Source organism: Oncorhynchus tshawytscha, linkage group LG13 (assembly GCF_018296145.1).
Source record: "Oncorhynchus tshawytscha isolate Ot180627B linkage group LG13, Otsh_v2.0, whole genome shotgun sequence".
Lineage (NCBI taxonomy): Eukaryota > Metazoa > Chordata > Actinopteri > Salmoniformes > Salmonidae > Oncorhynchus > Oncorhynchus tshawytscha.
The window spans coordinates 15,633,771-15,649,887 of NC_056441.1; the positions used below are offsets into that span (position 1 = coordinate 15,633,771).

At 42.8% G+C, this 16,117-nt stretch overlaps 1 protein-coding gene across 1 annotated transcript; it reads left to right on the forward strand.

Annotated features, from left to right (window-relative positions):
* The first annotated feature begins 518 nt into the window (after positions 1–518).
* LOC112264352 (N-acetylneuraminate 9-O-acetyltransferase) lies at positions 519–15,001 on the forward strand. Its single transcript, XM_024440895.2, has 20 exons — positions 519–832; positions 1,108–1,430; positions 2,682–2,778; positions 2,929–3,049; positions 3,392–3,436; positions 4,440–4,502; positions 5,048–5,092; positions 5,197–5,320; positions 5,428–5,642; positions 6,329–6,495; positions 6,912–7,170; positions 7,397–7,486; positions 7,607–7,726; positions 8,992–9,148; positions 9,684–9,763; positions 9,991–10,092; positions 10,657–10,797; positions 11,189–11,266; positions 11,936–12,028; positions 12,154–15,001. The coding sequence occupies exons 2-20, from the start codon at positions 1,118–1,120 to the stop codon at positions 12,427–12,429; spliced, it is 2,586 nt and encodes an 861-aa protein (XP_024296663.1). The 5' UTR covers positions 519–832; positions 1,108–1,117; the 3' UTR covers positions 12,430–15,001.
* The last annotated feature ends 1,116 nt before the right edge of the window (positions 15,002–16,117 follow it).

Consider the following 16,117-nt stretch of genomic DNA (forward strand, 5'->3'; position numbering starts at 1 on the left):
GGGACAAGAGATGTGAATTGTTTTGCTCTCAAGAAAGGGTGCCATTGAAAGGAGGGATTACTGTGGTAGCAGTAAATGTGGCAGTGGGGAAAATTACAGTTTTGGGGGGGGTGGGGGTAGATCAGCTTTAACATTGATTGCAGATAGATTGTGGCTTACATTGATGTAATTGTATGCATCATTTCCAATACCCCATATATTTTTTGTAAATATAAAATATGTTGTTTGTGATGCTCGTTTGGTGCGACGCAGAGAGGATGGCGTGATTGGAGAAATAGATGTTGAGAATAGATGTTGAGTCTTTGCCCGACTAAGTGATGTTAGGATATATCAGTTATCCCGCACACACTTTTGTACCAAATAATGACATTTTTGCAGGTGTCAAGCTTATGGGCATGTGGCAGCAGTGTGTAGGAGGGAGGTTCCTAGGTGTGAGAAGTCTGCAAAGGGCATGAGACAAAGGAATGTGTAAACGTTGTGAAGCCACGCCCATTTTCTGAAGAATTGCATTATGGGCCATAAAAGTAAGGAAACAGTTTCCACTGCATGCATACTTTGTATTATGCACGAATTTAGTACATCAGGGAACATTTGGCATTATAACTATATCCATATTATGACCAATAAGCATACTAAATTCACGTCACAAATACTGCGGTTACTATGAGTTTTCGAACACAGATTCTGCGGTTATTATGACGCCCGTTGCTCATACCTGATCCAGATCACAGTTTTTGGATTTACTGTAACATATTTTCCTATCATAGGTTCTAGGTCCATTTATAGGGAAAAAGTTGGAAGCCGTTCCTAGACTAACATCGGAAGCAAGCAAGTGAGTGCTTTGTTTTTTTTATGAGTGCTTTTTGTAGTCTATCCAAGTCCTGCCTTGTTATCTCTGATCGTTATTATAGCAGATGCAGCCAATCCCCTTACTGTCTTTAAGCTGATATCAAAACCCCATGGCAATCAAGAAAGTAAAGTCACCACAATATATAGTTCCAGGAGCGGAATGATGACATACAATGAATACAATTCAAACACCTGTCAAGAGTTTGCAGAATACGTTTTCAGGATCCTCTAATTGTACTACTGATTGTTTTAAACCAGGTTTGCACTAATGATGGAAGATGAAAAGCATATGCAGGTGGTTGCAGTAGCAGCATCCGAGAAGCCCGCACCAGCCATGCCCCACGCAACAACAGTAGCGGAATTCGGAGTCGTGGACGCGCCGGTGTGCTCAGCCCCCTACCGCTCCGCTGCATCCCATCTGTCTGCTTGTTGTCATGGAGGAGCCAAGATGGCGTTCCTGGCCTATAGCCTAGGCAAACGGGAAATAAATCAGTATTTTAGCATTAAAAATGCTAAATTATTATCCGTCGCTGCCGTCATTCTACTCACCCTGTTTCACACCGTTTCTCGGTATTATGGAGGTAAGCTCCCAGATATATTGTTAGCTAGCTAGCTTGACACAGACTCAACTCGGTGTTAGCGGAACCTGTAGCTAGCTAGCTAGTAAACTAAAGTTACCTTCCCCCTGGTCATTTTTGCTCACGGTATTTGCAATTGCAAGGAAACATGAATAAACGTGCAGTAGCCAGAATTATCCGAATAAAGTAGCTAACTAACATTAGCTTAGATTTGATTTGATTTGATTTTTAACATTAGCTAGCTACATTGTCTCAGTGCAGGTGGATACTGGATACAGTCATTAGCATCGGAAAGGAATCGCATCGTCGCGAACTAACCCATGTTTACATATTGTAGCCGCACACAATAACTGGCTAACTAAGTAGGTAACTTTCATGTGCATTGAAGTCTACATATATACAGACATTGATTTAATTATACTGAACAAAAATATAAACGCAACATGTAAAGTGTTTGTTTCATGAGCTGAAATAAAACATCCCAGAAATGTTCCATATGCACAAAAAGCTAACTTCTCTCAAATTAATATGTCTAACGTTATCTGTCAGCTAACGTTAACTAGCTGGCCAGTTAACTTTCACATTTCTAGCTAGCTACTATATAATTCATACTAGCTAGCTAATCAACCAACTGCACATGCGTGGCTATTAGCTACCATGCTAGTTATCATGGTTATTTACAGGAAGTTAAAATCTGTCTTATTACTGTTGGTGGATAGTTGGGATCATAAAGCAATCTATTGTAGATGGGTAGCCTATGTCTTATTAATGGTAATGATCTTGCCACAGGGGAGGCATGATCCTAACTGGACATTTTATAAGTTATTGTTTGTATCTGACTGGCAAGAATCTGCCTCCCGAAGATGCCTTGCAAACAATGGTCTTTGTTTATGAAAGGTGTGGGACACTGGGCTTTCTGTTTGTACAATGATAACAGCTGCTGTTGTCTGGCTGGCTTTGACTCCGGATGCTCTTGACTCCTCCTCTTGCCACCTGTCATCTTCTGAGTGTTTGCGTTGGTGAATTGGCAGATGGGTCTATTCAACTAGAACACAAGTTGACACCAGGAGGTGTCCTTTAATGGAAAATGTTAATAGATTAATTTGTACCGCAGGCTGCAATGCTGTCTTGGCTGAACCATGCATTGTGCACACTGCTGCATTTGAAAATGACTTGTGTAGAGGCAGCAGGTTTCATATATCCCTTTGTGTGTTTTGTTATGGCTTACTGGGATGTTCTCTGTCTTTCCCTCAGGCGGAGACACGTGTGAGTGGCTGCTGTCCAGTGGGCGGTACCTAGGAGAGACCGTATGGCAGCCCTATGGCTGTATGATGCACAAATACAAAAATACGTGAGTCACACCCATGAGGGGAATGTATAATGTGAATGTGTAAAATGTAGATGGCATCTTTAACCAAGCCCACAACCACACAATTGCAAAAAACTAATTTCAGTTGTTACTATGTACAAGTAATTCATTAGGTTATTTTTACTCTCACAGGGAAGCAAAGACTTGCCTTGCTGAGAAAAGGGTGGCCTTCGTTGGTGATTCTAGAATACGGCAGCTATTCTATTCATACATCCAAATAATCGATCCTGCACAAAGAGCAGATGGAAGAAAGGTAGGCTTAGTACCCCTGGCATAAAGGACACACACAAAATATTTTTTGTTTATATTCATCCCACCATGAATCTGTGAGCTTTGGGCTGAATCCTAATTTCAGATCTCTGCCCGTGACTCATTTTCCCACAAGGCTCCCATTGACATCAATACATGATTGGTCAAAGGTCAGAGTTAAGTTGGGGTTCAGCCCTAAGTGCATATAAACAAATTATATCCATTGTATTCCTGAAATGAGATGGGTAATTGCTGTACTATGTCATGATAGCAATGGTCTACTCTTAGATAGAGAAATAGAGGAACATTTACTGTTTTATCCCCTGTTGTAATGTCTGTCCACCAGCACGAGAACATTCTCTTTGAAGACAGGAGCGCTTCAGTCAATGTGGTGAGCTATTTATCTGTCTGTCTGTCTGTCTGTCTGTCTGTCTGTCTGTCTGTCTGTCTGTCTGTCTGTCTGTCTGTCTGTCTGTCTGTCTGTCTGTCTGTCTGTCTGTCTGTCTGTCTGTCTGTCTGTCTGTCTGTCTGTCTGTCTGTCTGTCTGTCTGTCTGTCTGTCTGTCTGTCTGTCTGTCTGTCTGTCTGTCTGTCTGTCTGTCTGTCTGTCTGTCTGTCTGTCTGTCTGTCTGTCTGTCTGTCTGTCTGTCTGTCTGTCTGTCTGTCTGTCTGTCTGTCTGTCTGTCTGTCTGTCTGTCTGTCTGTCTGTCTGTCTGTCTGTCTGTCTGTCTGTCTGTCTGTCTGTCTGTCTGTCTGTCTGTCTGTCTGTCTGTCTGTCTGTCTGTCTGTCTGTCTGTCTGTCTGTCTGTCTGTCTGTCTGTCTGTCTGTCTGTCTGTCTGTCTGTCTGTCTGTCTGTCTGTCTGTCTGTCTGTCTGTCTGTCTGTCTGTCTGTCTGTCTGTCTGTCTGTCTGTCTGTCTGTCTGTCTGTCTGTCTGTCTGTCTGTCTGTCTGTCTGTCTGTCTGTCTGTCTGTCTGTCTGTCTGTCTGTCTGTCTGTCTGTCTGTCTGTCTGTCTGTCTGTCTGTCTGTCTGTCTGTCTGTCTGTCTGTCTGTCTGTCTGTCTGTCTGTCTGTCTGTCTGTCTGTCTGTCTGTCTGTCTGTCTGTCTGTCTGTCTGTCTGTCTGTCTGTCTGTCTGTCTGTCTGTCTGTCTGTCTGTCTGTCTGTCTGTCTGTCTGTCTGTCTGTCTGTCTGTCTGTCTGTCTGTCTGTCTGTCTGTCTGTCTGTCTGTCTGTCAACAATAGTGACGTAAAAGCCAACTATTTATTTTTTAATTTTACTCTGTAGATTCTCTATTTACATAAAAACAATAAAATAAAAAAATTAAGGCAAATGGCATGTATTTTTATTTTGGAGATTTTCCCAATAAGAGTAACTGTTTGCTGTTTTGCTGATAGGACTTCCTGTGGTATGCAGAAGTGAATAACTCTCTGAAGGAGCGCTTGATATCATGGAGAAAGGTAAAGAGAAGTACATTTAACCAGCAGACCTGGGGTGTTTTCATTAGAGCACACATAGCAAAGCGTTATGCACTGAAAAACGTTTAGCAACAAAAATGAGCATTTCTTATTGGAGAGGTTTAGCTTTGTCCCTCATTTTTTCAGCCCGTTTCCTTCTGTTTGTTTTCTAGTGAATACATCCCTGGGTTTGTCAGGAGCAGATCAGAGTTCAGTCAAAAGATAAAACATTTCTAATCTGAATCACATCTTTGTTTACTCAACTTCTGTCCTCAAGTGAAAGTGTATACTGTACAAGTGTGATGGTACTGAACCTGTGATTTTTAACAATGCATTTTTTCCTTGACTGTATGCAATATGTAAGATTATAGGTATATTTAAGTGCTACTGTATAAATAGTGATGTTTGATTGAATTGAGCCCTTAGAAGAGCATTCGGCTATTTCGGTTTCCCATAAACGGAAGATACAGAGCAATAGTTTTCTGCCATTTAAGGTCATTCAAACAGTTCGCTGCAAGATTTAATAGGATTTCTTGACTGTGTTGTAGGATCCTTCTATAAAACCAGATGTCGTCATCATCGGAGCTGCCACTGTGAGTGAAGGATGCTTGTCTTCCACTCTGTATACCACTGATTATCACATGTCAGCCTGCATAGTTTAGATTTCAATGATGAAATGAATCTATCTTTCCCAAAGTGGTCCATCAAGTTGCATGGGGGCAGCAGCGAGGCGCTGCAGCAGTACAGGGCCAACCTCACAGCCATCTCCTTGCCTCTGGAACAGCTGGCTGAGGATGGGGAGGTCTACTGGGTCTTACAGGGTTAGTGCTTTACTGTTCATTCACTTGTCAGTCAGAGAGAAATTATGATAAGTGCTTTGAAAGTGAGGAATTGATATTGATTAAGCATCTCTCTCTCTCTCCTCCAGACCCTGTCCATGAGGAGGGTCTGAGTGACAACAGGAAGATGATCACTAACGAGCAGCTGGAGCTATACAACAAGGTGGTGCTCAGCACTCTGAACAGCAACAAGAAGAACTCCAAGGCCAGAGTCAGGTTCCTAGGTGCCTCACGCCAGGCTGCCATGGAAACCATCACCCAATCAGCTGACGGCCTGCACCTTCCCGAGAGCACCCGGAACGTGGTAGGTGTTTAGGTGCTGACTGGCCTGGCACCTCTTCCTGCATCTGTGGGATTCAAATAACAGCTGGCTTCAGGCTAAAATGAAAACAGAAATAAAAGATGTATGGTTTGAACTAGCTTTATGCTGATAAAAAATCAGGCTCTATGACTCTCCAAACCAACACCGTGTCAAATAACACTGTCCATCCCTTATAACTTTCATTCCTAATTTGACAGCCTCCATGTGCACCTGTATTTTCCCTAGTTAGTATACTTAACAAAAATATAAATGCAACATGCAACAATTTAAAAAAAGATTTTACTGAGTTTCAGTTCATATAAGGAAATCAGTCAATTGAAATAAATTCATTAGGCCCTAATCTTTGGATTTCACATGACTGGGCAGGGGTGCAGACATGGATGGGCCTTAGAGGGCATAGGTCCACCCACTGGGAGCCAGGCCCAGCCAATCAGAGTGAATTTTTCCCCACAAAATGTCTTTATTACAGACAAAAATACTCCTCAGCACCCCTCCCACCCCTTCTCAGATGATCCCGCAGGTGAAGCCAGATGTGAAGGTCCTGGGCTAGCGTGGTTACATGTGGTCTGTGGTGGTGAGGCCAATTGGAAGGTTTGTCAAATTGTCTAAAACAACAGAGGCAGCTTATAGTAGAGTCTGGTCTATAATGCCCCTCTACCCTCCACCAGGCTGCCATGGTGCTGATGAACGCTGTGTGTAACAAGGTCCTGCGGCCCATCGACGGCTCCTGCTGCCAGGCCCTGCCGGCCCCCAGCCTCCTCCAGAAACTGACGGCCTGTGTCTTCCTGGGCTCAGCCCTGGTCTTCCTGGTGCTTCATGCTCTGGGCCACAACAGGTACACTGGTGGGAGGAGCTATAAGAGGATGGGCTCATTGTAATGGCTTAAATGGAACAGAGTCAAATGTGGTTTCCATATGTTTGACATGCTTGATATGTTCCATTCATTCCATTCCAACCTTTACAATGAGCCCGTCCTCCTATAGTTCCTCCCACCACCTTCCTCTGCGGTACACACTCCCCTGTGGCTCAGTCAGTTAGAGCGTAGCGCTAGCAACACCAAGGTGGTTGTTTCGATTCCCACTGGGGCCACATACTGATGCATGGACCTGGACTATTTTGTGTGTTCAGAGCTCACTTGTAAAAGAGACCTGGATCTCAATGTGACTTCATTATATACATGAAGTTTCACTGTACTGTAAGTCGCTTCGGATAAAAGCATTTTGCTAAGTGGCGTGTAAACAAATTTAACAGGAGCTGGAAGTCCCGGCCCACGCCCCCCGACGTGGAGAGCGGCGAAGAGAAAAAGCCAGCCACGGCAGCGTCTCTGCTCAACCACAAGGCTCCGTTCCAGGCCCTGTGTAAGATGGGCCTCATCATGGTCTACTTTTACCTATGTGACCGGGCCGACGTCTTTATGAAGGAGCAGAAGTTCTACACCCACTCCACCTTCTTCATCCCCCTCGTCTATATGTTTGTCCTGGGGATCTTCTACAGTGAGAACAGCAAGGAGGTGAGAGGGTTTGAGATAGAATGTTTAAGGGAGTTGGGTGGAAAGTGGTGTTTTTGGGAGAGGTTTTTTTTTTGGGTGGGGTGTAAGCATAGGCCTACATAAATTCAGAGATTTTTCTGTTTTAAAGGATTTAAAGTTGTTGTCGTTGACAGCTAAGCTCAATCGTCCATGTCTGATCTGAGAGAAGGCTCTATCTATCTCAGGGATTTTTCTATTTCCCATGCAGACCAAGCTGCTGAACAGAGAGCAGACTGACGAGTGGAAGGGCTGGATGCAGCTGGTCATCCTCATCTACCACATATCTGGAGCCAGCGTTGTGAGTTTCACCATTCATTGTCTTTGATTTATTGCTTTGAATATAAACTCAATTAATTATATAATAATTGCATGTTTTACTGCTATGGGATGTGTGTTTTAAGTCAACCTTCCTTCCCAGTTCATCCCCGTGTACATGCATGTCCGTGTCCTGGTGGCAGCCTACCTCTTCCAGACAGGATACGGACACTTCTCCTTCTTCTGGCTCAAAGGGGACTTTGGATTATACAGAGTGTGCCAGGTAACCATAGGAAATGATTGAGTTTTATTAGAGTTAATAAGTAGTGGTTCCAGCTACTATACCTATTCTAAGGGACAAAACTGAACATCAAATGTCAAGTGTTGACATGTAGTGCCATAGAACAATTCACTTTGAATCAAATACCAAAACATGAAAGAAACATGGATATTTAGCCTCAACTGTATTGATCACATCTTTATAAGGAAACCCGATAAGAAAGATTCCGTCTGGCCAAAGCTTACCTCACATAGGTTTTTACTTTGGTTGGGCCCTTCAATATAGAGTTCCTTACCTCAAGTCACCCTCTGTGTTATCTTCAATTATAAACTGGGTGGTTTGAGCCCTAAATGCTGATTTGGCTGAAAGGTGTGGTATATCAGACCGTATACCACGGAGATGACACAACATTTATTTTTACTCTACGTTTTACTTTATGTTGGTAACCAGTTTATAACTGCAATAAGGCACCTTGGGGGATTGTGGTATATAGCCTATATACCACGGCTAAGGGCTGTGTCCAGGCATTGCATCATGCCTAAGAACAGCCTTAGCCATGGTATATTGCCAATATACCACACCCCCTCAGGCCTTATTGCATAATTATGAAACTGGTTGTCTGGCTCCTGGTTATTATTGGTTAATAGCAGTGATGTATAGCACTACATCATGATAATGTGTATGCATCCAAAGAAATGGCAATAGGAACAAAAGTAGACTGTTGGCTGTCATTTCCGCTGCTTGATGCGATTGTTTGTTAGCTTTAGTTGGTTAGCACGCACAGGAGAAGTAGCTAGCTTTCATAGCTACATCCCAACCATTGCAAATAGAATGAACTACCAACCCATTAAGAATTAACGCTGGCTTTTTCTCAGACTATTTTTTAAGGAAGGATTAAATAAAACTAGTTTACTCAGTATAATGTTTTTAATAAGAACTGTTGCAATAATTTTATTAAAGCAATAAGGCCCTCGGACCCGTGACTTATCGAGAATAACTCCCTCCTAGGGGCTGTTTCCTGTCCCTTGGCTTCAAACAAGAAATGCACTTAGTTAGGAGTTATCTACACGATAATTCCCGGATTCTCATGCCTTATTGCTTAAATGTGACCACTTCCTGTGTCTGTCCACTCTGGGGTGAAGTTTCCCCTAGGGACTGATAATCCTCCCTTCCCCAATCCTAACTTCAACAATTAGTGGGGAAAATGCTAAACTGACCCAAGGTCAGCGTTTAGGAACAACTTCACCCTACTCCTGTCTCTCCACAAGGTCCTGTTCCGTCTCAACTTCCTGGTGGTGGTGCTGTGTCTAGTGATGGACCGGCCGTACCAGTTCTACTACTTTGTGCCCCTGGTCACCTTCTGGTTCGTCGTCATCTACGCCACCATGGCCATGTGGCCCCAGATACTGCAGAAGAAAGCCAACGGTCAGTATGGGTCAGCCATTGTACTGGACAAGTAGCAGTGATGATGGTAGTATTGATAATTATATAAAATAGGGCTTCAAAGGTAAATATCATGAGCAGTTGTAGTGTAAGTCGTCAGTTGAAGAAGTAGATCAGATGGCCTGTCCCCCACAATCACCCGACCTCAACCCAATTGAGATGGTTTGGGATGAGTTGGACCGCAGAGTGAAGGAAAAGCAGCCAACAAGTGCTCTGTGTATGTGGGAACTCCTTCAAGACTGTTGGAAAAGCATTCCAGGTGAAGCTGGTTGAGAGAATGCCAAGAGTGCAAAGTTGTCATCAAGGCAAAGGGTGGCTACTTTTAAGAATCTCTGTAGAAAATAGTCAAAGTAAAGACAAACCTTTTATGAGTAGGTGTCCAAGCTTTTGACTGCTACTGTATATACACACAGCACATTTGTCTCTGTTTCCCTTTTAAAATAAACAAAAATACTAGTGTTGATTTGTGAAGTAACACAGTCCAGCACTTTTTTTTTAGTAATTTGTCTTTTTACAGGTAGTGGGATGTGGCACATTGGGATTCTAGTGAAGCTGCTTGGGCTACTCCTGTTCATCTGCTTCTTTGCTTATTCACAGGTGAGTTCATCATCTGGTTTATTCACTCATTTAGAGATATTCTCATATTTAAAATTATATTAAAAAAATAACTGCTATAGGTCATTTCATAAAGCGTCTCAGAGGAGGAGTGGTGTACTTGATCAGGTCTCCCCCTGCCCATGTAATCAAATTCAGATTTAATCTAAAAATCAAAACTGATCCTAAATCATCGGATGTTTAACTAACTTACTCTCCCTCTTTTCCAGGGGTTATTTGAGAACATTTTCTCAGTATGGCCCATCTCCAAGCTCTTTGAGCTGAATGGAAGCATTCATGAGTGGTGGTTTAGGTGGAAGCTGGATCGATTTGTAAGTAAACATTTGAACTGGTTGCTACACTCTTTGGCTCTGTTTAGACAGGCGGCCCAATTCTGATCTTTTTTTTTCTTCACTAATTGGTGTTTTGACCAATCAGATCAGCTCTGAAAAAGATGTGAAAAGATTTGACATGATTGGTCAACTGACCAATTAGTGAAAAAAATATCAGAATTGGGCTGCCTGTCTAAACGCAGCCTTTGAGTTGCTCTATTGTATTATATTTTCATATTAAGGTATCAAAATATCACATCTCTCTTTAGTGAGTTGTGCCAAAAACCTCTCGACTAGATGAATCTGTTGGTCGATGTTTAATGTTTTAATGTTGAAGATCGTTCTATGGGTTGGACAGTAGACTAAGTGGTCCTGTGTGGCTCAGTTAGTAGAGCAGGGCACTTGCAACGTGAATACTTTGTGGGTTCAATTCCCACTGGGGCCACCCCTACAAAAATTTATGCACGCAGCACTAAATTGTTTTGCATAAAAGCATCTGCTGAATGTTGTTTTATTATTATTATATTGGTAACTGAATGTGTGTTTTGACTTTGTGCCTTTCAGGCCATTATCCATGGCATGCTGTTTGCCTTTGTCTACCTGGTACTACAGAAGTGCCAGGGCCTCTCTGAGGAGAAAGGAGAGCCTCTCTTCTCCACCAGGATCTCCAACATTCTACTCCTCATCTCTGTGTTCTCATTCATGGTAAAAGAGTTGGTGTATTTTACCATTCTTAAAGAAATAATACACTCAAACTATCTTTTAGAATTTTGTTTATTAGTCCACTGTTAATACAATCCCTAAATCATTGTGCATGTCAGCAGTACATTTTTCAAGATGGAAAACTTTCAGTAAAGAGCAGAAACTGTGATTTAAATTAAATGTCAAGAATGATGCGTTTTGTATAATTGGAGTGTGGTATTCCTTTAAACCAGTCAGGTGAGTATATGGATCACCTGTTCTCGTAAAGTTACCCTCATTAACATTCACACTCTGAGGTGAAATAAATCTCAGATGGAAGATATCTCTTAGCTGATTTACATTGTGCCTTCAACACCACTCCTTTCCTAACCACTCTATGTTTCATCTGTTCCAGACCTACTCCATATGGGCCAGCAGCTGTAAAAACAAGACCGAGTGCAACGAGCTGCATCCCTACATCTCAGGACTCCAGGTAAATACAGTAGGAGGTCAGACCTTGCTTAACATTGGTCTCAGACAAAGCATTGCTCACAGTAATTTTGTCCTACACTGCTTCAATTTTCGTTATTTGTCAAGTAGTTAGCCCTTAGCTAAGGAGTTGGTGAACATCTTCTAACACTTTATGCACCTTCTACAAAACATGTTGTAATTGACACAGACATAGATTTCACCAATGTTGACATTGCCAAAGCGCCGTTAAACAATAACTAGAGAAAGCATCACCTTTGGGTAGACTAACCTTTAGGTAGGTTAAATAATGGCACCTGTGGCCTAGAGGGTTTTGTTGAAACTAGCATTTATCTTCCATAAGTATCCCCTGTTAGGCTATGATATACCTAACCCAAAATAACAAGGGAGGGAGTTGCCTTCTACAATAACAGGATGGGTGTACTCTACTGTCGCCCAGCCGAAGAAGAATTAACAACGTGTCCTGGGCTACACTTCATCTTTAGACATATAATAACGGTAATGTCCACTCACTATTTTGCTGCTCCCAAATGAAACAGAGCTGACGTTCCCTTGTTTCTACATATTGGATCATAATTTGTTCCAGCCCCTGTTAGCATTGGTATGCTAGCCCCCCTCCCCCGATACAGTTGGTCCATGTGCTGATTGGCTGCAATGTCTTTCTTCCTCTCAGATCCTAGCCTTCATCTTAATCAGGAACATTCCCGGTTACTCCCGCTCTTTATACAGCTCATTCTTTGCATGGTTCGGGAAGATCTCCTTAGAGGTAAGATGGATTCCGCTGGCAGGGATGCTGAATTTCTGTATGATACTTGTGAATTTGGTTTATTGCATTGTCATGTTCTGTACCCAAATACCCTCACCCCCTCCCACTCTCTCTCCGTCCCCCAGCTGTTCATCTGCCAGTACCACATCTGGCTGGCGGCGGACACCAAGGGCATCCTGGTGCTGATCCCAGGCAACCCCTCGCTCAACATCATCATCAGCACCTTCATCTTTGTGTGCGTGGCCCACGAGATCTCTGTGATCACCAACGACCTGGCCCAGGTGGCCATCCCCAAGGACGGGGGCGCCCTGCTCAGGAGGTTGCTTGCCGCCGGAGTCTTCACCCTGGGCCTACTGCTGGTGTCCAGGAGCGCTGAAGGGAACCAAGGAGGAGGCCACTGAGGAGGGGGGCAGGTACCACAGTGGGCGAGAGGTAGATTGATTTCTAGACTGAGACTGACTGACTTGTTAGTCTTCCATGCCCCCAGGGTCGTATTTATTTGGCACCAAGCGGAATAAAAGGGTCTGAAAGATTGAGGGACGTCCTGTTTCATTCCATACGTCATGCCTCAATAAATACGACGGGGGTGAACAGACAGGTCAAGTTGAGGACAAGGATATATCTCTGCTGTCTGTCTTTTGACTGCTCTGAGTACTGGGGTGAAAGTGATACACTGAAGAGGATGAAGTCCCAACGTGGGCCCAAACCCCACGGAGCAGCACGGAACAAGTTTCTGACTCCTTTACTATAGACGTTTACAATAGAAGAAGAGTGAGGTGGTGGTCAGGGGTGGTGGTGGGTTCGAAGTGTGGATTTTAAACTAGCTTAAAGGTCCTCATGCTTGCTGTGTGGTCCGTGCAGCATTTGCCCCACCCTTAGCCAAACCATTCCCCTGTTCTCTCTCTCTCGCTCCATTCCTCTAGGTTAATCACACTCACAGCTGTTGGTCTAAAGCAGCTCAATCTGGGATGGACTTTTCACTGAAAGCAGAGCGAGCGCGCTCTCTCCCGCTCTCTCTCGCGCTCTTTCTCTCTGATGGTGGTAACAGTGAAGAGTGGGTAGAAAAACAACGGATTTGTAGTGCTTCCCAAATGGTACCCTATTCCCCATGTAGTGCACTACTAGTGTGGCATTTAGGATGGAAAGAAACTTGTGCTGAGAGGTCATGGTCACCTAGCTCTGTTTTATTTACAGTATTAAATTATTTAAATTAAGCTTATATTTTACAGGGTTTTAGTTTTTCATTTGAATATTCAGAGCCTATGACTACTTTTTGTGAATGAAGTATTGCATGGGTATTTTTAGTTTTTATCACCACCTGAAAGACTAGCCAGGCCAGACAGAAGATGCACTTATGAATTTCTATCGCAGAATGTTGTTGCATTCTGGGTCTGACACAACCACTTGTCTGTGTGTAGTTTGTTGTTTCACCAACTTATCCTGGTATGTTGTAAGGAGAGGTGTAGGATGTTCTTTCTGTGTTGCTCGTTAGTCCTTCTCTTAAACCAGGCTTCTCAGAGCTACAATAGAACAGGCACTGCTTTGTACATACAGATAACTGACCAAATAAAGGAAACACTTGAGTTAGTGAGGGACAGCGTTTCCCAAAAAAAAAACATAAAATATGGAATTTCTCATGGAAGAATGGTGTCACATCCCTCCAATAGAGTTCAAGACACTTGTAGAATCTATGCCAAGGTGCATTGAAGATGTTCTGGTGGCTCATTGTGGCCCAACACCCTATTAAAACACTATGTTGGTGTTTCCTTTATTTTTGTCAGTTACCTGCATCTACTGTACCATGTTAGAACTTCTGACAAAGCCTACTTTCATGTGCATCAGTAGCTACCACTGTAGCCAGGCCACTGCTAAAGGATGAGTGAACAGATGGATGAATTCTGCACCTGACTGAATGCCTTCTACTCGCTACTGTTTTCTCTTGTCAGTTGCCATACGGCATCAGTGCCACGTTTGCATTGAAATCTGACGCGTCGTGATGCTTGATGAGGTATTTAAAAGAAGTTGAGTGAATGGAAAGTGTTGCTGTAGAATAAAAAGCAGTACTTCATGTTGAGCCTGTCATGTACCTACAGATGGACAATATACACCAACAGTAAAGCCTTCTTTCAGACAACACTTCTTTGCGTGTATTTTCAAATTCTGCTGTGTTAGCTAAGTTTATACACAGGAATGTTAGGAATGAATCGCTTCATATCCAGTTGTTGAATCGTTTTGATTCAATTTTGAGCCATTGGTTATAGTGGCCAATATTCGACACCCCTTAAATGTGTAAATCAACTGCTTAAAGCTTGATGTTAAGGCAACGTTGCAAATATTGTAAGTGTACATTAAGACGGCAAATTTATTTCTTCTTTAGAATTGTATCTGTAAATGTTCTGTGCCATAGAAGTATAATGGACTTGGGGTGTACACTGTTGATTTACTTCAGGTTCATCTAGCTTCTCAATCAAATGAAATCAAAAGTCTTGGCACTAGGGGTTATTCAGTAAACTATGTGCATCCCAACGGGCACCCTATTCAATACACTACTTTTGATCAGGGTCCATAGGGACATACGGTATGTCACCTATTTGCTTGTAAACTCAAAACATGACACATTTTGATGAATTGATGAAGGATGTTGGTAAAAGGATGGCGATTATACAGAATCTTGTTCAGTGTCAACCTGTTTTTCCATCTGAGAAACATTTTGATAGATTTTGTTTGCCTATTTTGATTTACAGTATTTTGATTTTCTATATGTTATTCACTATTGGGGATATATCTTTTTAAATTGGTTTTGGTTCAAATTGAAAGAAGCAACAACTAGGTTTACCCCAGAGCCTCAATAGATGTTTTATGTACATTTATATTATTTTGTGACATTTTAATGTGAGTTGTACCCATTTTATTTATAGATACTTTTTATTTGTATTCTACATTGTCAATAATACAAACCTTCCTAAAAATCTTGTCTGACTTCTTTGTCCCTTCCTTGTCAAAACAGTGAGGGCCAGTTTCCCAGACACAGGTTAAGCCTCGTCCTGGACTGAAATAATGCTCAATGGAGATTTTCCATAGTGTTAATGCAGAGATAAAAAATACAAAGTTGCCCTCAGGTGAACACCAGCAAGAAAGTGCATGTGAGGCAGACTAAAAATGTCATGGCGACGGACAGTGGTGGCTGAGCTGGAAGAGACGGGTCCAGTGGTAGAAGATGTTTGCCGTTTTATGTCCCACCAAGGATGAGCGGGATTAAGGAAGTAACTAATGCAACAACCTGGAGAGATTCAAAACTTAGAATTTTTCAATTGACATTATTCTACAATATTCTTGCAACCAATAGAATGAGAGATATTGAGATGTATATCTTCCCAGCTCTGCAGATTTTGCTGTGAGGAGGCAGGTATTAGATCATTTAGTTTGGTACTGTCCAGCTGTAGCTCGTTTTTGGTTACAGGTCCAGGAATGGCTGAACATTTACCTAGAACTAACGCTGCAGATAGCATTACTGGGTGATTTGAAAAGTCACAGTCAATCGATCAATAATCATTTTAGCCAAACATTTTCTTTTAAAGCTATGAGAATAGAAAGGTTCAGTTCTTTCGTGAAGCATCACAGCTGGGTTGAAAAATATATGGTGAATAGAAATGCAAAATGGATGGTGTTAAGAGCAAGATGGGAGGGGTTGAATGGAGCTGAAGGGTGGGACTGGATGATGTTGAGAGACAGATGGGAGGGGTTGAATGGAGCTGAAGGGTGGGACTGGATGATGTTGAGAGAGATGGGAGGGGTTGAATGGAGCTGAAGGGTGGGACTGGATGATGTTGAGAGAGATGGGAGGGGTTGAATGGAGCTGAAGGGTGGGACTGGATGATGTTGAGAGACAGATGGGAGGGGTTGAATGGAGCTGAAGGGTGGGACTGGATGATGTTGAGAGACAGATGGGAGGGGTTGAATGGAGCTGAAGGGTGGGACTGGATGATGTTGAGAGACAGATGGGAGGGGTTGAATGGAGCTGAAGGGTGGGACTGGATGATGTTGAGAGACAGATGGGAGGGGTTGAATGGAGCTGAAGGGTGGGACTGG

Excerpts from the sequence above, each read along its gene's own strand:
- LOC112264352 (XM_024440895.2), top strand. The coding sequence starts at position 1,118 with ATGATGGAAGATGAAAAGCATATGCAGGTGGTTGCAGTAGCAGCATCC. Across the intron at positions 1,431-2,681 it reads CGTTTCTCGGTATTATGGAG|GCGGAGACACGTGTGAGTGG; the intron begins GTAAGCTCCCAG and ends TCTTTCCCTCAG. Across the intron at positions 3,050-3,391 it reads AAAGAGCAGATGGAAGAAAG|CACGAGAACATTCTCTTTGA; the intron begins GTAGGCTTAGTA and ends TCTGTCCACCAG.